Source organism: Salvelinus alpinus, chromosome 21, assembly GCF_045679555.1.
Source record: "Salvelinus alpinus chromosome 21, SLU_Salpinus.1, whole genome shotgun sequence".
NCBI classification, from domain to species: Eukaryota; Metazoa; Chordata; class Actinopteri; order Salmoniformes; family Salmonidae; genus Salvelinus; species Salvelinus alpinus.
The window spans coordinates 6,134,038-6,157,911 of NC_092106.1; the positions used below are offsets into that span (position 1 = coordinate 6,134,038).

Below are 23,874 nucleotides of genomic sequence, written 5' to 3' on the forward strand. Positions count from 1 at the left end.
GACGTTTCTGCCTTCAGTGGATAATCACAAAGCGAATGGACAAGTTTTTATAGGGCGGGGGTGCTCAACTCTTACCCTACGGCACAGGTGTCAAACTCATTCCACGGGGGGCCGAGTGTCTGCGGGTTTTCGCTCCTCCCTTGTACTTGATTGATGAATTAACATCACTAATTAGTTAGGAACTCCCCACACCTGGTTGTCTAGGGCTTTATTGAAAGGAAAAACCAAAAACCTGCAGACACTAGGCCCTCCGTGGAATGAGTTTGACACCCCTGCCCTACGGGGTTCGAAGCCTGCTGGTTTTCTGTTCTACCTGATAATTAATTAATTGCACACACCTGGTGTTCCAGGTTCAAAATCAGTCCCTGATTAGAGGGGAACAATGAAAAAATGCAGTGGAACTGGCTACGAGGTCCTGGTTTGAAATTGGAGGATCTAGGCCAGGGGTGTCAAACTCATTCCACGGAGGGCCTAGTGTCTGCAGGTTTTTGGTTTTTCCTTTCAATAAAGCCCTAGACAACCAGGTGTGGGGAGTTCCTAACTAATTAGTGATGTTAATTCATCAATCAAGTACAAGGGAGGAGCGAAAACCCGCAGACACTCGGCCCCCCGTGGAATGAGTTTGACACCTGTGATCTAGGCTATGGGGAAGACAATTAGGTATAACTCTCTTCAGTTGGTGGTGCTCACGAGAGATGTGTGGTAGACCATACACAGGTTGGTACTCAGGGTGTAGTGTACTATGGCCAATGTCTCCACCTAGTGATGAAATACAGAAGTGGAACCAGTAAAAACAATTGGGAAACTTGGCAAGCTTTTTTCAACTACAGTAGGTGAAATTGATATACAACCATTAGTATATAATTAATGTTTAATATGTTAGTACTGCTTATGAGGTGTCTGTCGACAACTAGGTGGAACTCTTATGACTGGAGAGGCTGCACACATAGCAAGTTACTGCATTAAAACTAAACAAGGACGTACTCTTAGGCCTACAGCTCGATGGTGGTTATACAAGGATACTATACTAAGCCTACTAATGATAATGACATTACTTATTATAATGATGATCATAATAATTGTAATAATAACAATAAGGAGATGGGGGGGGAAATGAGGGTAGAGGAGCGAGAGCTGCTTGCAGATTGTGACAAACGTCGTGTTGGCTTACAACATTATTTTTCTACCTGTTTTGGAACAGTGTACACAACACTATATAAATAACTAATACCAGAGAGTCTTCTTACAAAAAAAGCCTTTATTACAGCATAGCAAAGATTAAAAACAGACATTTGTGAAATTGCTTTAGCCAACCTTTTTGCAGTTATGTGAGGCTTGGTGCTCACGGAATCAGTAGGCTATTAAACACTCAAACGGGCAACAAAAGCAGCAAATGTCTTATTCCTGTTGATTTACACTACATGACCAAGTATGTGGACACCTGCTCGTCAAACATCTCATTCCAAAATCATGGGTATTAATATGGTGTTGGTCCCCCCTTTGCTGCTATAACAGCCTCCACTCTTCTGGGAAGGCTTTCCACTAGATGTTGGAACATTGCTGCGGGTTCTTGCTTCCATTCAGCCATGAGCATTAGTGAGGTCGGGCAACTGATGTTGGGCGATTAGAACTAGCTTGCAGTCGGCTTTCCAATTAATCCCGAAGGTGTTTGGAGTTAAGGTCAGGGCTCTGTGCAGGCCAGTCAATTTCTTCCACACCGCTCTCGACAAACCATTTCTGTATGGACCTCGCTTTGTTCTTGGGAGCAACAGGTCTGAAAGACATTCCTGCAGTCAGCATGCCAATTGCACACTCCCTCAAATTGTGGTGTATGACACAACTTCACATTTTTAGTGGCCTTTTGATATGCCACACCTGTAAGGTGGATGGATTATCTTGACCAAGGAGAAATGCTCACTAATAGGGATGTAAACACACTTGTCCAACATTTTTGATAAATAAGCTTTTTGTACATATGGAACATTTTCATGGATCTTTTATTTCAACTCGTGAAACATGGGACCAATTACTATATATTTTGAGGTTTATATTTTTATTTAGTGTAATGAAGTGTTTCCTGTATCCTCAATTTTCGCCACTATGCACATAGCAACATATAGGGGAAGTTGTTTCAGAACCGTGGACAGCTATATTTTTCAGCATAGGGCCGAGTGATTCACTTGTTTGTGGCTTTCGTTCAAAACAAGTTATACTATAAAGCAGGGTTAAAGACATTCTTTCTGATCGTATTTAGCATACCCAGTCTTTAGTTTGAATTATGCGGATTATAATAAATTGACATTTTTTAGGGGTTGATGCATTTTTCTTTAGGGTAATTCAGGTCTGTGATATTAAGTTAAATGTAAAACTTTAGAGGACTTAAAGGAAAGGGGGATACCTAGTCAGTTGTACAACTGAAATGTGTCATCCGCATTTAACACAACTAAGCCTCGAATACATTGCAAGTTTGGCCATTAGGCTACACTTTACAATATGACTTAGATTCTGCGGTCAGTCAGAGTTATCTGTGGTCTAAACTGTGGCACAAATTGGTATTTTTCACACCTAGCCGAGCTGTTAGACTGACCCTTGTAAATTAATGGAGGTGTGAATGTTTCTGTCAGTTGGCAGGTTGTCCCACATTACAGCTCCTAACACGAATCTGATCATTAATTATGAATAGGATTTATTTTGTTTGCATTGTTTATTGTAACCACAATATATAAAAAATAATTTAACACATACACGAGCAGATTAACTTTGTCAAAACATTTATTTATTAGAGACTATCAGAAAGAATGTCTGTACTTATTTATTTTGATTCAAAGCTACAAATGAGTGAGTCACTCAGCTTTATGCTGCAAAATAGCCTACTAAATAGGCCAAGCCTAAAGTAATACATTCAATTGAGCGGCAGGTAGCCTAGTGGTTAGAGCGTTGGACTAGTAACCGTTTCGGTTACTAGATCGAATCCCCGAGCTGACAAGGTAAAAATCTGTTGTTCTGCCCCTGAACAAGGCAGTTAACCCACTAAAGCTGAGGTTGTCAATGAATTTGCCAATGCACCATGTATTGCGCTTACTACAGATCAGGGATGGGCAACCCCAGTCCTCGAGGACTGGTGTCACACTTTACTCCATTTCTATCAAACACAGCTGATTAAACTAATTGCATTCTAAACTGAAGATCATCATTAGTTGATTATTGGAGTCAGGTGTGTTAGCTGGGGCAAAAGTGTGGCCCAGAGGACTGGAGTTGCCCATCCCTGCTACAGATGGACCTCCAAACCTACAGAGAGCTACTTAGAAACATTTCACCCCAAAAACATCTATTGGTATTTGTTTCATTAGTCTATTGTTGATATAGTCCCACATTTTTTTGCATGTTAGCAATCACGTTTAAGATATAACTTTCAAAAATACAGCCGGTATGATGCGTTTACCTCCCTCGTGATAGCGAGAAGAGAGAAATTACGTTTTAAAGTTAATTTCCTGCAATTCTACACATTTTGCCATGGGGGTGGAAAGAAGATTTAGCCATTTTTATAACTCATTTCATGCTATTCTAGTAATTTTGCCATGCGGCGGAGAGAAAAAATGGCAGTTTTACAGCTAATTTCCTGCAATTCTACACATTTTGCCATAGGGTTGAGGCAAATGTTTGCAGGTTTTAATATGCTAACTGATGGTCAGTGGGCCTCACCCCGGTCAGTAATTCGACCATGCTTACTACAAGTGTAGTTAGCTGGCCGCTAGACTAACTTCTGATGCACAACCACATTTTCAAATTTCACCTTGTGTATTCTAACTCTCAACAGTAAGTTGAGACCCCGACTGAGTTGGTCCACGGGCCTACAAAATGGTCTGCGGGCCCATCCCTGGTTTACATGAAGGGGAGGAGACTAGGTTAAAGAATGATTTTCAAGCCTTGAGACATGGATTGTGTAGCTGTGCCATTCAGAGGTGTGGGCAAGATACAGATTGAAATGCCTTTTGAACAGGTTATGGTAGCGGTGTCAAGAACTGCAGCGCTGCTGGGTTTGTCGTGCTCAACAGTTTCCTGTGTGTATCAAGAAATGTCCACCACCCAAAGGATACCCAGCCAACTTGACATAAACTGTGGGAAGCATTGGCGTCAACATGGGCCAGCATCTCTGTGGAACGCTTTCGACACCTTGTAGAGGCCATGCCCCGACGAATTAAGGCTGTTCTGAGGGCAAAAGGTGGGGTGCAACTCAGTATTAGGAAGGTGTCCTTAATGTTTTGTACACTCAGTGCACAATCTCTGAGCCATGTTTTACATATTGATATCACATGCATATTGGACTTTATTTTAGTGTTGAGTAATTGTTTTAATTTATGAAAATTCAACATGTTGGTACTCGTGATGGTGCTCTCTTCAGGCTTTATATGACTCATGATCCTACATGGAATCAGGAATAACAACGCAATTGTTACTACAGTAATTGTTAGCATTTCATTTTCCCGCTGTACCGAAACGTGACCCCCGAAACAGCGATATGTACCAAACCGTGTGTTTTGGTGAACGTTACACCCCTGGTTCCCTGTATAACTCTGTTTCCCTCCCACAGACGTAGTATTCTTTGTCTACCTGTACCAGCGCTGGATCTACAGGGTGGATCCCAACCGGATGAACGAATTTGGCACCAGCGGAGCGGAACCCACTGGAGTGGACCCTAACAAGGACAGCACAGCACAGGGGGAGATCGCAGCCACTGGGGAGATCGCAGCCACTGGGGAGATCGCAGCCACTGGGGAGATCGCAGCCACTGGGGAGGTCGCAGCCACTGGGGAGATCGCAGCCACTGGGGAGGTCGCAGCCACTGGGGAGGTCGCAGCCACTGGGGAGATCGCAGCCACTGGGGAGATCGCAGCCACTGGGGAGATCGCAGCCACTGGGGAGGTCGCAGCCACTGGGGAGGTCGCAGCCATAACAGAAAAAGCAAAGGATGAGAAGAAGAACGATTAACCACGACCAACTTATCCGCCTTTCTCGCCCTCGCTCCTGGGGTGAAGAGGACCTGTGGAAACCAGGCAGAGTGAAATGTCATTTGCCAGAGAAAAGGAGTCATTGTATTCTGTCATGGACACCGCTACAAATTTCAGTCTAACTCTCCCTCTTCTTTGTGTGGGGGATCTGCAGCGAATCGTAAATAATGTGGACTTCCTATTTTCTTTTCTTTCTTTTTTTTAGTTCAAGTGAAGTAAAACAAATGTGATGTACTGTATTCTTTATATTTTGGGTAACAGTAATGATTTGGAGGCCAGGTTGTGAATGTGGGAGAACCAGTTGAGGGTGGAAAGTTGCAGTACATATCTCCGTATTTTCAGATCTTTGCGCTGTCTGTGGATTTCTTGTGATTTCTTTAAAAAAAAAAATCATTCCATGTGTGAAAGCAATGTGTCATGGTGGGGAAATTGGTGAGTAGTGCTGGAGGAAACCTGGAAGGGTCCAGAGCCAATTGTGACGTGAAGGGAGCCAAGATGGACGACCTGTCCAACACTTCCCAGGAAAGACAGTCTACCCTCCATTTTAAACAAATGATCGATGTTCCAAACTTGAACAACAACAACAAAACCAGCCTTGTAGGTATTAATAGAAATATATTAATATTATTAATGATGGCTTGATTTCTGTTTTTCAGTCACTTGAATTTATTTTGTATGTTCTGAAACTACAGAATCTCGGGTTGTAATGTTAATAATACTGATGTCAAAATGTCTAGTAATAGCTGATTTAAGTATTTTTGCCTGGACTTATGATTTTTCAGTTGTTCTACTACATTCATACTCCAAGCAGGACCACCTTGACATACACTTGAGTCTGCAAAACATTAAGAACACCTAAGACATCAACGCCCTCAGAATAGCCTCAATTCTTCTGGGCATGGATACTACAAGGTGTCAAAAGCATTCAACAGGGGTGCTGACTCCAATGCATCCCACAGTTGTCAAGTTGGCTGGATGTCCTTTGGGTTGTGGACCATTCTTGATACACACAGAAAACTGTTGAGCGTGAAAAACCCAGCAGCGTTGCAGTTCTTGACACAAACTGGTGCGGCTGGCACCTGCTACCATAACCTGTTCAAAGGCACATATCTTTTGTCTTGCCCCTTTACCTTCTGAATGGCACACATGCGCAATCCATGGCAAGGCTTAAAAATCCTTGAACGGTTATCAAAACGTCATGCCAGGGTAAGCCTACGCTATACATCAGCCCCTTTTCGCCCCAATTTCGATCTTGTCTCATCGTTGCAACTCCCCAACGGGCTCGGTAGAGGCGACGGTCGAGTCATGCGTCCTCCGAAATAAGGCCCGCCAAACCGCACTTAACACCTGCACCAATGTATTGGAGGAAACACTGTTCAACTGACGACCAGCGTCAGCCTGCAGGCGACAAGGAGTCGCTGGAGCACAATGAGCTAAGTAAAGCCCCCCCCGGCCAAACTAGAGGTCGACTGATAATTAGAGGCATGGTGGGTTAATTAGGGTCCGATTTCAAGTTTTCATAACAATCGGTAATCGGCCTTTTTGGACACCGATTATGGCCGATTACATTGCAATCCACGAGGAGACTGCGTGGCAGGCTGACCACATGTTACGCGAGTGTGGCTGCAAGGAGCCAAGGTAAGTTTCTAGCTAGCATTACACTTATATTATGAAAAACAATCAATCTTAACATAATCACTAGTTAACTACACATGGTTGATGATATTATTAGGTTAACTAGCTTGACCTGCGTTGCATATAATCAATGCGGTGCCTGTTAATTTCTCATCGAATCACAGCCTACTTCAACTTCGCCAAACAAGTGATGATTTATCGAAAGCGCATTCACAAAAAAAGCACAATCGTTGCACAAATGTACCTAACCATAGACATCAATGCCTTTCTTAAAATCAATACACAGAAGTATACATTTTTTAAACCTGCATATTTAGTTAAAAGAAATGCATGTTAGCAGGCAATATTAACTAGAGAAATTGTCATTTCTCGAGTTCAGTGCAAGCAGAGTCAGGGTATATGCAGCCGTTTGGGTCGCCTGGCTCGTTGCGAACTGTGAAGACCATTTCTTCCTAACAGACCGTAAATAATTTGCCAGAATTATGATGTAACATTGAAGGTTGTGCAATGCAACAGCAATATTTAGACTTAGGGATGCCACCCGTTCTATAAAATACAGAACGGTTCCGTATTTCACTGAAAGAATAAAAGTTTTGTTTTTGAAATTATAGTTTCCGGATTTGACCATATTAATGACCAAGGGCTCATATTTTTGTGTGTTTATTATATTACAATTAAGTCTATGATTTGATAGAGCAGTCTGACTGAGCGGTGGTAGGCAGCAGCAGGCTCGTAAGCATTTATTCAAACAGCACTTTACTGCATTTGCCAGCAGCTCTTAGCAACGCTTGATGCACAGCACTGTTTATGACTTCAAGCCTATTAACTCCCGAGATTAGGCTAGCAATACTAAAGTGCCTATAAGAACATCCAATAGTCAAAGGTATATGAAATTCAAATGGTATAGAGAGAAATAGTCGACGCGTCATAATTCCTATAATAATGATAACCTAAAACGTCTTAACTGGGAATATTGAAGACTCAAGGTAAAAAGGCTTTCATATGGTCTCGTTCTGAGCAAGGAACTTAAACATAAACTTTTTTTACATGGCACATATTGCCCTTTTACTTTCTTCTCCAACGCTGTCTTTTTGCATTATTTAAACTAAATTGAACATGTTTCATTATTTATTTGAGACTAAATTGATTTTATTTGTGTTGAAATAAGTGTTAATTGTTCATTCAATATTGTTGTAATTGTCATAATTACATATAAAAATCGGACAATTAATCGGAATCTGCTTTTTTGGTCCTCCAATAATCGGTATCAGCGTTGAAAAATCATAATTGGTCGACCTTTAGGCCAAACCCTCCCCTAACCCGGACAACGCTGAGCTAATTGTGCGCCGCCCTGTGGGACTCCTGGTCACGGACGGTTGTGACACAGCCTGGGATCTAACCCGGGTCTGTAGTGATGCCTCAAGCACGGCTAAGCAGTGCCTTAGACCGCTGCGCCACTCGGGAGGCCACCCAACCCTTATTTTAAGTGTTTCTAAAATCCTCTATGGGAAGAATTAATGGTGGAAAAACAATTGGAACCATTTCCCTGTTTGCCCGCCAGGTTTTATGGGTATTATGGCTCAAACTGGTACTCTATTTAAGATTTTTTTTCATTAACCTAGCACCATTAAAGGGGCAATCTCCAGGCAACAAATATGCAGGGCCACTGTCTTTGGTAAACAGCTGAGGGATGGGGCTGGAGAAATGTAACCACTCAAATTCAGAGACAGGGCTATGGATGCAGACTCCATGAGCTTAAAATTATGGTTTTAACCATGTTTTGAGGCTATACAGAGTTTGTTTATAAGTACATTGTTTACAGAGTAAAACACGCTTATTTTGGGTTCTGATGGTGAATGACAGTTAAACTAAACCCATGAGACTAATTATATTCTTCAAGAATCAATGGGTATATAAACTTAGCAAAAAAAGAAACGTCCCTTTTTCAGGACCCTGTCTTTCAAAGATAATTCATAAAAATCCAAAATAACTTCACAGATCTTCATTGTAAAGGGTTTAAACACTGTTTCCCATGCTTGTTCAATGAACCATAAACAATTAATGAACATGCACCTGTGGAACGGTCGTTAAGACACTAACAGCTTACAGACGGTAGGCAATTAAGGTCACAGTTATGGAAACTTAGGACACTGAAGAGGCCTTTCTACTGACTCTGAAAAACACCAAAAGAAAGATTCCCAGTGTCCCTGCTCATCTAAGTGAACGTGCCTTAGGCATGCTGCAAGGAGGCAGGAGGACTGCAGATCTGGCCAGGGCAATAAATTGCAATGTCCGTACTGTGAGACGCCTAAGACAGCGCTACAGGGAGACAGGACGGACAGCTGATCGTCCTCGCAGTGGCAGACCACATGTAACAACACCTGCACAGGATCAGTACATCCGAACATCACACCTGCGGGACAGATACAGGATGGCAACCACAACTGCCCGAGTTACACCAGGAACACACAATCCCTCCATCAGTGCTCAGACTGTCCCTAATAGGCTGAGAGAGGCTGGACTGAGGGCTTGTAGGCCTGTTGTAAGGCAGGTCCTCACCAGACATCACTGGCAACAACGTCGCCTATGGGCACAAACCCACCGTCGCTGGACAAGACAGGACTGTGTGTTACAGGGAAGACATCCTCCTCCCTCATGTGGTACCCTTTCTGCAGGCTCATCCTGACATGACCCTCCAGCATGACAATGCCACCAGCCATACTTGTTCTGTCTGTGATTTCCTGCAAGACAGGAATGTCAGTGTTCTGCCATGGCCAGCGAAGAGCCCGGATCTCACACCAGATACTGACTGTTACTTTTGATTTTGACCCCCCTTTGTTCAGGGACACATTATTCCATTTCTGTTAGTCACATGTCTGTGGAACTTGTTCAGTTTGTCTCAGTTGCTGAATCTTGTTATGTTCATACAAATATTTATACATGTTAAGTTTGCTGAAAATAAACGCAGTTGACAGTGAGAGGACGTTTCTTTTTTTGCTGAGTTTATTTATAATTCAGTTAAACATCAGTTAAAGGGATGCACCAATTACAGATTGCAACAAAACATGTAGTCAGTCTTTTGTGATAATATTACAGAAAACCACTACCGAGACAGACAAAATATGACTTATCCTGAGATATGGCTCATGAGAGATCATAAAGGTGCTAGTTTTAAGCTTATCGTCAGTTAACATAGACACTCCACTGTCCCTAGCAGAACTGGACACACACACACACACACGCTTCTGATCAGCGTTGTGAAGCCACTGTGCATCAGTGTCAAAACAAAAGTATACTGAACAAAAATAAAAATGCAAAAATTAAATATTTTACTGAGTTACAGTTCATATAAGGAAATAGAAATAAGTCAATTGAAATGAATTCATTAGGCCCTAATCTATGGATTTCACAAGACTGGGCAAGGGTGCAGCCATGGGTGGGCCTGGGAGGGCATTGGCCCACCCACTGGGGAGCCAGTCCAAATCAATCAGATTGAGTTTTTTTACAGGCAGAAATACTCATCAGCACCCCCCCCCCCCCCCCCTCTCTGATGATCCCGCAGGTGAAGAAGCCAGATGTGGAAGTCATGGGCTGGCGTGGTTACACGTGGTCTGCGGTTGTGAGGCCCGTTGGACGCACTGCCAATATCTCTAAAACGATGTTCGAGGCAGCATATGGTAGAGAAATTACCATAAAATTATCTGGCAACTGCTCTGGTGGACATTCCTGCAGTCAGCATACCAATTGCACAAAACATCTGTGGCATTGTGCTGTGAGATAAAACTGCACATTTTAAAGTGGCCTTTTATTGTCCCCAGCACAAGGTGCGCCTGTGTAATGACCATGCTGTTTAATCAGTTGTGGGAAAAGTACTCAATAGTCATACTTGAGTAAAAGTAAAGATACCTTAATTGAAAATGACTCCAGTGAAAGTCATCCAATAAAATACTACTTGAGTAAAAGTCTAAAAGTATGTGGTTTTAAATATAAAGTAAATGTAATTTCTAAAATATACTTAAGTGTTAAAAGTTAAAGTATCAATAATTTCAAATTCCTTATATTAAAGAAACCAGATGGAAATATTTTCTTGTTTTTATTTTATTTACAGATAGCTAGGGGCATACTCCAACACTCAGACATCATTTACAAACTAAGCATGTGTTTTTAGTGAGTCCGTCAGATCAGAGGCAGTAGATATGACCAGGGATTTTCTTTGATAAGTGTTTGAATTGGTCCATTTTCCTTTGCTGCTAAGCATTACACATGTAACGAGTACTTTTGGGTGTCAGGGAAAATGTATGGAGTAAAAAGTACATTATTTTCTTTAGGAATGTAGTGAAGTAGTCAAAAAAATAAATTGTAAAGTACAGATATCCCAAAAAACGACTGAAGTAGTACTTTAAAGTGTTTTTACTTTAGTACTACATGGGCGGAAATCCCGGGGGGACACGACCCCCCCATCCTGAGAAAAATATAATTTGTCCCCCCCAATATATCACTGGAAACACAACTGTAATTTCAATAATATTAATAATATGCAGTGAAAGCACTTGTGCTGATTATAGACACTTTAATAGCGCGTTTTTAAGTTTCAAAAGATTGCGAATTCCCTGCCCTTTGCTTCACAATGGTTTGATCCACTGCTAGTGGCACATGATGCAGGTACTGTGGGAATCTGACAGTGTCTGTCGTTGGTGGCTGACCTCCAGTAAGTAGTTCAAACAAAGGATATATTAGACATTTCTTTACTTCTACCACTCAATATAATACACATTTTTAACCGTCACCAGTCTTCATTTTCGCTGCATTAAATTACAGGTCACTCTTTATGTTAGCTAGCGGTTAGCTGATTGCTAGGTAGCTACAGTAACATCAACCAGTGTTTGCAGCTATTTGAATTTGAGTCAATGAAAGAAGCTAGTAATGCAATGTAGTGTTCCTTAGCTGGCAAGGTAACAGGGGGTTCGTGACTACCGTCTGAAAGGCACCCAATGCACGTAACTAACGTGAGGTTAATCCAGTCAATCGCACCATAGCGATGTTTTATGTTGGCAGGGTTCACACACACTATAGCTGAATTTGCAGAGCTAGCGAGCAAACTAAAGCAAACGTTAACTATCAAGCTAGCTAGTACCTATTCCATTTATGTGGCGTCTTCAAAGATGGAATCTTTACTATCGTCAGTTTATTCCAAAATCAGCATGCAGCTGTAGTGCTTCGAAGTCCCTGTGATAAGGTTAGTGATAAACTGAACAGAACTACACTCTCTTCTACCATTGTCTTAAATATCTTTAATGGTCTCGTTGCAAAAGCTAAATTGTCGCTACGGGACTTTGAAGCACCTGTGTGCCGATCTTGGAGTAAACTGACGATAGCAAAGATTATATAGCAAACACCACAGAAACGGAATTTGGTGCTCGCTAGCTCTGCAAATTAAGCTATTGTTGGAAGCCAGCCAATATGAAACATACTATATTAAAATTAAAAAAGGTTGCAGCATACGTTGTGTAAATGGTGAACTCATACAGCTGTCAACCCTTGTCACTGCAACCAATTTCACATTTGCTAGCTGACTAGCTAGCTACATTATAGATCGAAGCCCATCTAGAATGAAGAACCCAGGTAGCCTAATATCTCAAAGACTAGTTGATAAAATGTTCATAAGAAAGAAGTGAAATGGAAATGTTTCACAATGATGTCATAGCAGGCAACAGATGGCACATAGACCGCAGAGTTGGGGACAGATGGGCAGGGACAGACTGGCAGAGACAGGGAGTGGAGTCTCAGGTAAGTTTGAGTCTTTGTTTGGCAACATTATGAAAGGTTCTTTATTTTTTTGACTTGTAAAATAGGGACATAATTGGAAAATGTTTGAAAAATTCCCCCACTCTCAACTTAAACTGGTGACTGAACTAAGATTAGTTTAAGGCAATGGTATTGCTGTTGTGATTAATTGTGTAGTTTTGGGTACCGGTAGTTAGGAGTACGGCAAACACCTTATATATTTTCTAGGAGACAGACTGAGTCAGTGAGGGTGGTGAAAGGGAAAGAGCCAGGGAGAGAGACTTCAGAGGACAGTGTCACATCCACGGCAGGACCAGGTGTCACCCTTGTTGCCAGCAGCACCAGTATAGGGGACAGTGGCACAGCATTGTCCAGTTACCTCAGTGATGGTACAAAACCATATCAGCCACACCCACAATTTATAGAACCACAAACTCTTGCCAACAGAGTGTTGACGTTTCAAGAGAGATGGTTTCGCGATTTCCCCTGGCTACATTATAATCCATCAATAAAAGGAGTGTTGTGTTTTCACTGTAGCCAAGGGTTTTCAAGCCAGCCATCTTTTGGCCAAAGATCTGATGCTGTCTTCATAAGTGCAGGATTGAGGAACTGGAGAAAAGCCATTGAAAAATTCACAGCACATCAAAGGACCTCCAACCCCTCTATATTATATGTAATGTTACTGGAATCCTTGTGCTGCTGAATACCTTCATTACACTTTTTATTTCACGGACCCCTTGCAATTACACCAGGGACTCCTAGGGGTCCACGGACCCCTGTTTGAGAACCCCTGGTGTATAGTATGATATTTGTTATTTGTTTTGTAGTTTTCAGTACATGACAGTACACTTACTAATTATTTATTTTATTTAAAATAGCATACTTTGTGTGACATACTTGTCCATAGCTGTTGTTTGAAGAGTTGAGACACTGACTGAACATTAACTAAGTATTTCTGAAGGATATTTTGGTTGATTTGAGTTATTCATTGAAGTAGTTCTCTCGCTTTTAGAACTATACTTATTCTGAGCGCTTTGTTCTTGTAGAGATGTTGTAATTGTCACGCCCTGACCTTAGTTATCTTTGTTTTCTTTATTATTTGGTTAGGTCAGGGTGTGACAAGGGTGGTTTGTTTAGTTTTTGTATTGTCTAGGGGTCAGCACTAGTCAGCTTCACGTTCGTTTTGTTATTTTGTTAGTTTGTTTAAGTGTTCTTCGTTTATTAAAAGAAGAATGTATTCAAATTACGCTGCGCCTTGGTCTCCTCGTTACGACGAACGTGACAGTAATAGACTCAAACCAGTGGCACATATTTAATGACTATAAAATGAATCAGAAAAAGTTAAATAAAAAGGTCAGTTCAATACGGAGACCAACTTTGTGATGGTTCTCAATGGAGATTCTTTGAGATGAGATCGCACCATGTTCATTGTATTTATGAAAACTGCACCCATACAGTGTACAGTACCATTACCACCTACTGGCTTTTTTGGTATTGCTGGTTGTAAATACAAATGCCTGCATACATACTGGACTGATAAGGAACACTGCTATAACTATTATTAGTAGTAGTAGTATTATAATGATTTAAACATTTGAACAAGTTGGGACAACCCTTCAGTTAACTACTGTACCTATCAATTATCCAGTAGTAGTAATTATGGTTCCTCAATATACATTTAACATATTACAACGTAGGCTGTGTTATAGCACTACTTTTGGTGTCCCCCTCAGGAATCAAGACTACAGGGATGAGTTAGGGTAGCGGTGCCCACAGCAGGTGAACTCTGGCTGGGTAGGGTAGAGCAGGTCTAGCCCTGGGGCAGAGAGCAGGTCTGGGTGGAGCCAGCCTCCAACAGAACGCTCCCACAGCACTGGGTGTCCTCTGTGAGCCTGCCCTGAGCCTGCAGGTTGTACAGAGTCCCTGCACAGCACTTTATCTGGCCCCTGCCGGGGTTGTAGCCCTTCACTGCCTAGCAGGACATGTTTCCCAACCTGTGGTGTCTGTGCAGAGGAAAAATATTTGACCTCCCAATAGAAAGAGAGCTGTCATGTTGGGTGAACTCAGAGCAATATGTATGGATTATTTATAATTTAATGGATTTTACCCATTATTCTTTAATGGATATAGCACTCAAGGAAATGTAATCTGGAGAGTCTAGCTATGAGAATGATTAGTTTTAGCCCATTGACTGCTTGAATCAACAGATTGAGGGCTGAAGAGAGATTACCAAAACCAACAGGCACCGCAGTACTCAAGAGGGGAGGCCATCCATTTAGCTAATCAATTAATTTGATATCCATTTTTTTGGTGAGGGCAGTTTATTCAAATGTTTACTTTAGGTCAGCGTCTTGAAGCCACTGTACATCATTCAGTGAATCCCAAACAGTGGTGTAAAGTACTTATGTAAAAAAAATACTTGAAAGTCCTACTTAAGTAGTTTTTTGGGGGTATCTGTACTTTACTTTACTATTTATATTTATGACAATTGGGTACTTTTTCAACCACTGATCCCAAACCAGCCCCTCGCTCGGAGGTGCCCTCCGTTGTCACGTGTTGCTGACGAAACTCAGAGGATGACTTCATGAGTGGCGAGAGGATCAATAAACCCCTCAACTTCAGGCCACACCCGTGACTTGAATGATGCAATTCATTTTCCACATTTAAATAATAGAACAAGCATGAAATTCAAATGAATGAATTCCCCCTATCGTTTTTACACTATCTACACTTCAGTAACAGTTAAACATTTAATTTGGGATGTATTTTGTTTCATGTGTCATGCCTCAGACACAAACATAATAAACAGAGCTCATAATTAGACACGCCTCTTCCTTCTTTTGTACGAAAACTCCAAACATAACGCAGTGCATGTTGGGATGCCACTTGGCTCTGGAGCTGGCAGCCTTGCCGGCTCGGTCAAAGTGGCTATACGAGAGTCTAATTAGCCCCATACACCCTCGATAATGTTCACTCCCTCCGCATATGGCTGAGGTGTGTGTGAACGCGCAAATGGAGGTGTGAGGATAAGGGAATGATTTTGGATTCAGCCACAAAGTCAAAACTAAAGTACATTCAAGTGTGTCAGTCTCAACAGCACTGTTCTCACAGACTTCCTGCTTATTTCAGTCATTAACGAACAACATTTACTGGGAACATACAGTTGAAGTCAGAAGTTTACAGACTTAGGTTGGAGTCATTAACTGGTTTTTCAACAACTCCACAAATGTCTTGTTAACAAACTATAGTTTTGGCAAGTCGGATAGGACATCTACTTTGTGGATGACAAGTAATTTTTCCAACAATTGTTTACAGACAGATTATTTCACTTATTCACTGTATCACAATTCCGGTGGGACAGAAGTTTACATACACTAACTTGACTGTGCCTTTAAACAGCTTGGACAATTCCAGAAAATGATGTCATGGCTTTAGAAGCTACTGATAGGCAAACTGACATCATTTGAGTCAATTCAAATCAAATCATCAAATCAAATTTTATTAGTCACATACACATGGTTAGCAGATGTTAATGCGAGTGTAGCGAAATGCTTGTGCTTCTAGTTCCGACAATGCAGTAATAACCAACAGTAATCTAACCTAACAATTCCACACTACTACCTTACACACACACACAAGTGTAAGGGATAAAGAATATGTACATAAAGATATATGGATGAGTGGTGGTACAGAACGGCATGGCAGATGCAGTAGATGGTATAGAGTACGGTATATACATATGAGATGAGTACTGTAGGGTATGTAAACATAAAGTGGCATAGTTTAAAGTGGCTAGTGGTACATGTATTGCATAAAGATGGCAAGATGCAGTAGATGATATAGAGTACAGTATATATACATATGAGATGGGTAATGTAGGGTATGTAAACATTGTATTAAGTGGCATTGCTTAAAGTGGCTAGTGGTACATTTTTACATAATTTCCATCAATTCCCATTTTTAAAGTGGCTGGAGTTGAGTCAGTATGTTGGCAGCGGCCGCTAAATGTTAGTGGTGGCTGTTTAACAGTCTGATGGCCTTGAGATAGAAGCTGTTTTTCAGTCTCTCGGTCCCTGCTTTGATGCACCTGTACTGACCTCGCCTTCTGGATGATAGCGGGGTGAACAGGCAGTGGCTTGGGTGGTTGTTGTCCTTGATGATCTTTATGGCCTTCCTGTGACATCGGGTGGTGTAGGTGTCCTGGAGGGCAGGTAGTTTGCCCCTGGTGATGCGTTCTGCAGACCTCACTACCCTCTGGAGAGCCTTACGGTTGTGGGCGGAGCAGTTGCCGTACCAGGCGGTGATACAGCCCGACAGGATGCTCTCGATTGTGCATCTGTAGAAGTTTGTGAGTGCTTTTGGTGACAAGCCGAATTTCTTCAGCCTCCTGAGGTTGAAGAGGCGCTGCTGCGCCTTCTTCACAACGCTGTCTGTGTGGGTGGACCAGTTCAGTTTGTCCGTGATGTGTACACCGAGGAACTTAAAACTTTCCACCTTCTCCACTACTGACCCGTCGATGTGGATAGGGGGGTGCTCCCTCTGCTGTTTCCTGAAGTCCACAATCATCTCCTTTGTTTTGTTGACGTTGAGTATGAGGTTATTTTCCTGACACCACACTCCGAGGGCCCTCACCTCCTCCCTGTAGGCCGTCTCGTCGTTGTTGGTGATCAAGCCTACCACTGTAGTGTCATCCGCAAACTTGATGATTGAGTTGGAGGCGTGCATGGCCACGCAGTCGTGGGTGAACAGGGAGTACAGGAGAGGGCTCAGAACGCACCCTTGTGGGGCCCCAGTGTTGAGGATCAGCGGGGTGGAGATGTTGTTACCTACCCTCACCACCTGGGGGCGGCCCGTCAGGAAGTCCAGGACCCAGTTGCACAGGGCGGGGTCGAGACCCAGGGTCTCGAGCTTGATGACGAGTTTGGAGGGTACTATGGTGTTAAATGCTGAGCTGTAATCGATGAACAGCATTCTCACATGGGTATTCCTCTTGTCCAGATGGGTTAGGGCAGTGTGCAGTGTGGTTGCGATTGCGTCGTCTGTGGACCTATTGGGTCGGTAAGCAAATTGGAGTGGGTCTAGGGTGTCCGGTAGGGTGGAGGTGATATGGTCCTTGACTAGTCTCTCAAAGCACTTCATGATGACGGAAGTGAGTGCTACGGGGCGGTAGTCGTTTAGCTCAGTTACCTTAGCTTTCTTGGGAACAGGAACAATGGTGGCCCTCTTGAAGCATGTGGGAACAGCAGACTGGGATAAGGATTGATTGAATATGTCCGTAAACACACCAGCCAGCTGGTCTGCGCATGCTCTGAGGACGCGGCTGGGAATGCCGTCTGGGCCTGCAGCCTTGCGAGGGTTAACACGTTTAAATGTTTTACTCACCTCGGCTGCAGTGAAGGAGAGCCCGCAGGTTTTGGTAGGGGGCCGTGTCAGTGGCACTGTATTGTCCTCAAAGCGGGCAAAAAAGTTGTTTAGCCTGTCTGGGAGCAATTGGAGGTGCACCTGTGGATGTATTTCAAGGCCTACCTTCAAACTCAGTGCCTCTTTGCTTGACATCATGGGGATATCAAAAGAAATCAGCCAAGACCTCAGAAAAAAAATTGTAGACCTCCACAATTCTGGTTCATCCTTGGGAGCAATTTCCAAACGCCTGAAGGTACCACGTTCATCTGTACAAACAATAGTATGCAAGTATAAACACCATGGGACCACGCAGGCGTCATACCGCTCAGGAAGGAGACGCGTTCTGTCTCCTAGAGATGAACGTACTTTGGTGCGAAAAGTGCAAATCAATTCCAGAACAACAGCAAAGGACCTTGTGAAGATGCTGGAGGAAACGGGTACAAAAGTATCTATATCCACAGTAAAACAAGTCCTATATCGACATAACCTGACAGGCCGCTCAGCAAGGAAGAAGCCACTGCTCCAAAACCGCCATGAAAAAGCCAGACTACAGTTTGTAACTGCACATGGGGACAAAGATCGGACTTTTTGGAGAAATATCCTCTGGTTTGATGAAACAAAAATATAACTGTTTGGCCATAAAGACCATCGTTATGTTTGGAGGAAAAACGGGGAGGCTTGCAAGCCGAAGAACACCATCCCAAACGTGAAGCATGGGGGTGGCAGCATCATGTTGTGGGGGTGCTTTGCTGCAGAAGGGACTGGTGCCCTTCAAAAAATAGATGGCATCACGAGGAAGGAAAATTGTGGTTATATTGAAGCAACATCTCAAGACATCAGTCAGGAAGTTAAAGCTTGGTCGCAAATGGGTCTTCCAAATGGACAATGACCCCAAGCATACATCCAAAATTGTGGCAAAATGGCTTAACTTCTCTAGGATAGGGGGCAGCATTTTCACGTTTGAATGAAAAGCATACCCAAATTCAACTGCCAGCTACTCATCCCCAGAAGATAAGATATGCATATTGTTAGTAGATTTGGATAGAAAACACTGAAGTTTCTAAAACTGTCTGAATCATGTCTGTGAGTATAACAGAACTTATTTAGCAGGCGAAACCCCGAGGACAAACCATTCAGATTTTTGTTTTGAGGTCACTCTCTTTTCAATGGATTTTCATTGGGAATACAGATTTCTAATTGACCTTCTTGCAGTTCCTACCGCTTCCACTGGATATCAACAGTCTTTAGAAATTGGTTGAGGGTTTTTCCTTTGTTTAATGAAGAAGTACGGCCATTTTGAATCAGGGTCACTTTTTGTGTACTGTTTGTTAGAGGCGCATGACCAGAAAGCTAGCTACAGTTTGTTTTAATCCTGTATTGAACACAGATCATCCCGTCTTCAATTTTATCGATTATTTACGTTAAATACCTAAAGTTGTATTACAAAAGTAGTTTGAAATGTTTTGGCAAAGTTTACAGGTAACTTTTGAGATTTTGTAGTCACGTTTCACAAGTTGGAACCGTGTTTTTCTGGATCAAATGCGCCAAATAAATGGACATTTTGGATATATATCGACGGAATTAATCGAACAAAAGGACCATTTGTGATGTTTATGGGATATGTTGGAGTGCCAACAACAGAAGCTCGTCAAAGGTACGGCATGAATTATATTTTTATTTCTGCGTTTTGTGTCGCGCCTGCAGGGTTGAAATATGCTTCTCTCTCTGTTTACTATGGTGCTATCCTCCGATAATAGCATCGTTTGCTTTCACCGAAAAGACTATTTGAATTCTGACATGTTGGCTGGATTCACAACCAGTGTAGCTTTAATTTGGTATCTTTCATGTGTGATTTAATGAAAGTTAGATTTTTATAGTAACTTATTTGAATATGACGCTCTGCATTTTCTCTGGCTTTTGGCCAAGTGAGACAGTAGCGTCCCGCCTAAACTCAGATTTTTGGATATAAATATGAACTTTACCCAACAAAACATACATGTATTGTGTAACATGAAGTCCTATTAGTGTCATCTGATGAAGATCATCAAAGGTTAGTGATTAATTTTATCTCTATTTCTGCTTTTTGTTACTCCTCTCTTTGGCTGGAAAAATGGCTGTGTTTTTCTGTGGCTATGTACTGACCTAACATAATCGTTTGGTGTGCTTTCGCCGTAAATCCTTTTTGAAATCAGACATGTTGGCTGGATTCACAACAAGTGTAGCTTTAATTTGGTGTCTTTCATGTGTGATTTCATGAAAGTTAGATTTTTATAGTAATTTATTTGAATTTGGCGCTCTGCATTTTTACTGGCTTTTGGTAAAGTGGGATGCGTCCCACATATCCCAGAGAAGTTAAGGACAACAAAGTCAAGGTATTGGAGTGGCCATCACAAAGCCCTGACCTCAATCCCATAGAAAATTTGTGGGCAGAACCGAAAAAGCGTGTGCGAGCAAGGAGGCAGACAAACTTTACTCAGTTACATGAGCTCTGTCAGGAGGAATGGGCCGAGATTCACCCAACTTATTGTGGAAGGCTACCTGAAACGTTTGACCCAAGTAAAACAATTTAAAGGCAATGCTATCAAATACTAATTGAGTGTATGTAAACTTCTGACCCACTGGGAATGTGATGAAAGAAATAAAAGCTGAAATAAATCATACTCTACTATTATTCTGACATTTCACATTCTTAAAATAAAGTGGTGATCCTAACTGACCTAAGACAGGGAATTTTTACTAGGATTAAATGTCAGGAATTGTGAAAAACTGAGTTTTAAATGTATTTGGCTAAGGTTTATGTAAACTTCTGACCTCAACTGTACATTAGTAACATTCTTCAAATCCCAAACAAGAATCAACCAGCCTCCTCCTAGAGTCAGACACCGAGGCCAAGCACAAGTCACACAGCATAACAAAAACAACTACCCACTGTCTGACCCCTTTCCCGGAGACCCAAAAGCAGACATAACTGTCTGAATGCCTCTGACTGGAAAAAAGGGGATATAAGTACAGAACAGTAGGAGGGAGACTCTATGACCTTTGGCTGCAGTGGAAGACGCCATTTTGAAATATGTCGGTGGTAGTCTGTGACCGCCCACAGAATTCTCCCACAGAATTCTCCCACATCCTGAGGCATTGGAAATGTTCTTTTGAATCACAATTAAATCCATCTGTCTTGCACACATAATCAAACAAATATGCACACCCAGTCTCAGACAGTGTGTTGGAAAATACTTTCCACAGTTAGTTATAGTACAAGCGCTCACACGCACACACATTTCAAGACGTTGCATCAACAGACAAGCAGGATGGATACAGTCTGCTGAAGATGAAGTGATCTAATCATTAGCCCTCAGGCACTCTGAACTGTGCTTACAGACAGTGATAACTTCACGTCTTTGTGATAAACTACCTACAGTTTCCACACTACAAAGCAACTCACTTGTGTCCGTTGCGGCAGATTTCATCCTGAGGGCCGTATGTCTCCTCTCCATAGTGGCAGGTAGCCTAGTGGTTAGAGCATTGGACTAGTAACTGAAAGGTTGCTAGATCGAATCCCCGAGCTGACAAGGTAAAAATCTGTCCTTCTGCCCCGGAACAAGGCAGCTAACCGACTGTTCCTAGGCCGTCATTGAAAATAAGAATTTGTTCTTAACTGACTTGCCTAGTTAAATAAAGGTTAAAAAAAAAAAAAAAGCAGTGTTTGACTGGATTGTTGATATGAATGAGTGATCCACACACCATGTCATGGGATGGCAGATACAACTGTGCAAGGTCTGGTTACACCACAGCACCCCTTGGTCCTCTACACCATACGGCAGGGTTCCCGAACTGGTGGCCCGCGGGCCGAATTTGGCCTCTGGGTGGTTTTATTTGGCCCCCATGTTTTTTTGTTTTCATTGTTGGACATTGAGGAACACCAGGATATCAGCCCCTAGTCATTTTCATTTTGGATATCTGTTCCCAAGTATTTCCACGCATAATAGAGAGACGTGATTATACACAAAAGCAAGGTTTGACATTTTTATGTTTTAATCAAATATATCTGTTTGGGCTTCCTGCAGCCAATTTGCAGTCTACAAATGATTTGCAATTATGTTCTGGCCCCCCGACCATACGCTCAAGAACAAAATCAGCCCGCGGTTGAATCTAGCTGATGATCCCTGCCATACGGAGTTGTAGCGTGGCACTGGGAGAGAGACACACGCCAGTCAGCAGGGTGTCAACACACACACAGCATGAATAATAGACATACAGACAACTTTTATGCACTCACAAACCTTAACATGCACATACACAAAATGTATACACAATTACACAAGAAAGTTCACATGCTATAAAAGAGAGTAACTTTCTTACCAGGGGACCTGTGTACACATCCTCTACCAACAGAGTGTGAAGCGATAGAAAAGACACCGAAAAAGAGCTCTAGTTGTTCGTCGTCTGACACACACTCACACGAAAGAGAAGCTACTCCACTGTTAACTGGTTGCAGGGTGGGGCTTACAGTACTAACTGTGCAGCTGAAAATGGCAATACAGTAACAACTATTGATCATTTGTGTAAGGGCTGTTTTCACTTTTTCTTTTAAGCCGCAGTTCCACGGTGCGCACTTGCCACACTCAGGAATAGCCTAGCTCGTAAAAACTAAATTTGTTTGAGTCCAAAGTCTGTGTTCACGTGTTTACATGTTCATGAAATAAAAGGGTCATTGACGGCAAGTCAACATTGCTTATTATTTGTCTGAAAAAGTAAAAATATACTGTTACTTTAAAGGCAAATAATATGACTGGTAAATACCTAGAATATTTCTGAGTGGTAAAGGGAGTAGAGGGAGAAGTAAATAGGCCTACAGTCTCAGTCACGCATACCACCATGTACTCTCAGGGGTTTAGATGTGTATCGTACAACTCTGGAACTGTGTACATGACATCAGGCCGACCTTAGCGCGAGGTAGAGGTCAATGGCCATGTATGCATCCACAGGAACAGCAAGATTGTTCCCTACCATGATGTAGGAGTACTGGGTATGCACATTCTCATCACAAGCTATGTCACGACGATGGACACACTGGTCCTAGCTGCTGGTTATGTCCTCTTGTGACACACCACACAAGTGATCGTGTGTATCATACAGCTATGGAACTGTGGACATGACATCAGGCCGACCATGGGGGACATTCTCGTTCTTTCAGGGGCGGATCATGTGACTTTTCCAGATCTCCTTTGTAGCTTCCAATTAATCCTGTAGAGGTGGAAATAATTATGAGGTATCATGAACATATCACGCCCAACAAGTGCCAAAATAAAGAAACAATATAGGTCTATTTCACCATAATGTGGGACCACTAAGTAGCCTATCCTACATGTTTTTCAAAGCCCTTGTCCAAGTTCAGAAGTTCGGTTCCACAGACATGTGACTAACAGAAATGGATTCATGTGTCCCTGAGGAGTATATCTGCCCGTAAAAAAAACCCAACTCATTCTGATTGATTGGGACTAGCTCCCCAGTGGGTGGGCCTATGCCCTCCCATGGCTGCACCCTTGCCCAGTCTTGTGAAATCCATAGATTAGGGCCTAATGAATTCATTTCAATTGACTTATTTCTATTTCCTTATATGAACTGTAACTCAGTAAAATATCTAATTGTTGCATTTTTATTTTTGTTCAGTATACTTTTGTTTTGACATTGATGCACAGTGGCTTCACAATGCTGATCAGAAGCGTGTGTGTGTCCAGTTCTGCTAGGGACAGTGGAGTGTCTATGTTAACTGACGATAAGCTTAAAACTAGCACCTTTATGATCTCTCATGAGCCATATCTCAGGATAAGTCATATTTTGTCTGTCTCGGTAGTGGTTTTCTGTAATATTATCACAAAAGACTGACTACATGTTTTGTTGCAATCTGTAATTGGTGCATCCCTTTAACTGATGTTTAACTGAATTATAAATAAACTCAGCAAAAAAAAAAAAACTCACTGTCAACTGTGTTTATTTTCAGCAAACTTAACATGTGTACATATTTGTATGAACATAACAAGAT

At 42.2% G+C, this 23,874-nt stretch overlaps 2 protein-coding genes and 1 long non-coding RNA gene across 3 annotated transcripts in view; 2 read left to right on the plus strand and 1 right to left on the minus strand.

The window, feature by feature from the left end:
* The window catches only part of LOC139547691 (putative lipid scramblase CLPTM1), a 24,753-nt gene extending 18,989 nt beyond the window's left edge, over positions 1-5,764 (plus strand). The window contains exon 15 of the mRNA XM_071356684.1: positions 4,592-5,764. Coding sequence (XP_071212785.1) covers positions 4,592-4,989 — 398 coding nt within the window. The 3' untranslated portion in view covers positions 4,990-5,764. The remainder of the gene's footprint in view (positions 1-4,591) is intronic.
* LOC139547693 (uncharacterized) lies at positions 1,244-22,451 on the minus strand. Its single transcript, XR_011669587.1, has 3 exons — positions 22,191-22,451; positions 4,612-4,933; positions 1,244-1,774 (listed from the first exon to the last, which is right to left on the minus strand). It is a non-coding gene; the product is annotated as an uncharacterized lncRNA (long non-coding RNA).
* Positions 12,235-23,874, plus strand: part of LOC139547692 (uncharacterized) — a 49,924-nt gene continuing 38,284 nt past the window's right edge. Inside the window, exon 1 of the mRNA XM_071356685.1 lies at positions 12,235-12,431. Within this exon, the coding sequence (XP_071212786.1) occupies positions 12,359-12,431 (73 nt within the window). The 5' untranslated portion in view covers positions 12,235-12,358. The remainder of the gene's footprint in view (positions 12,432-23,874) is intronic.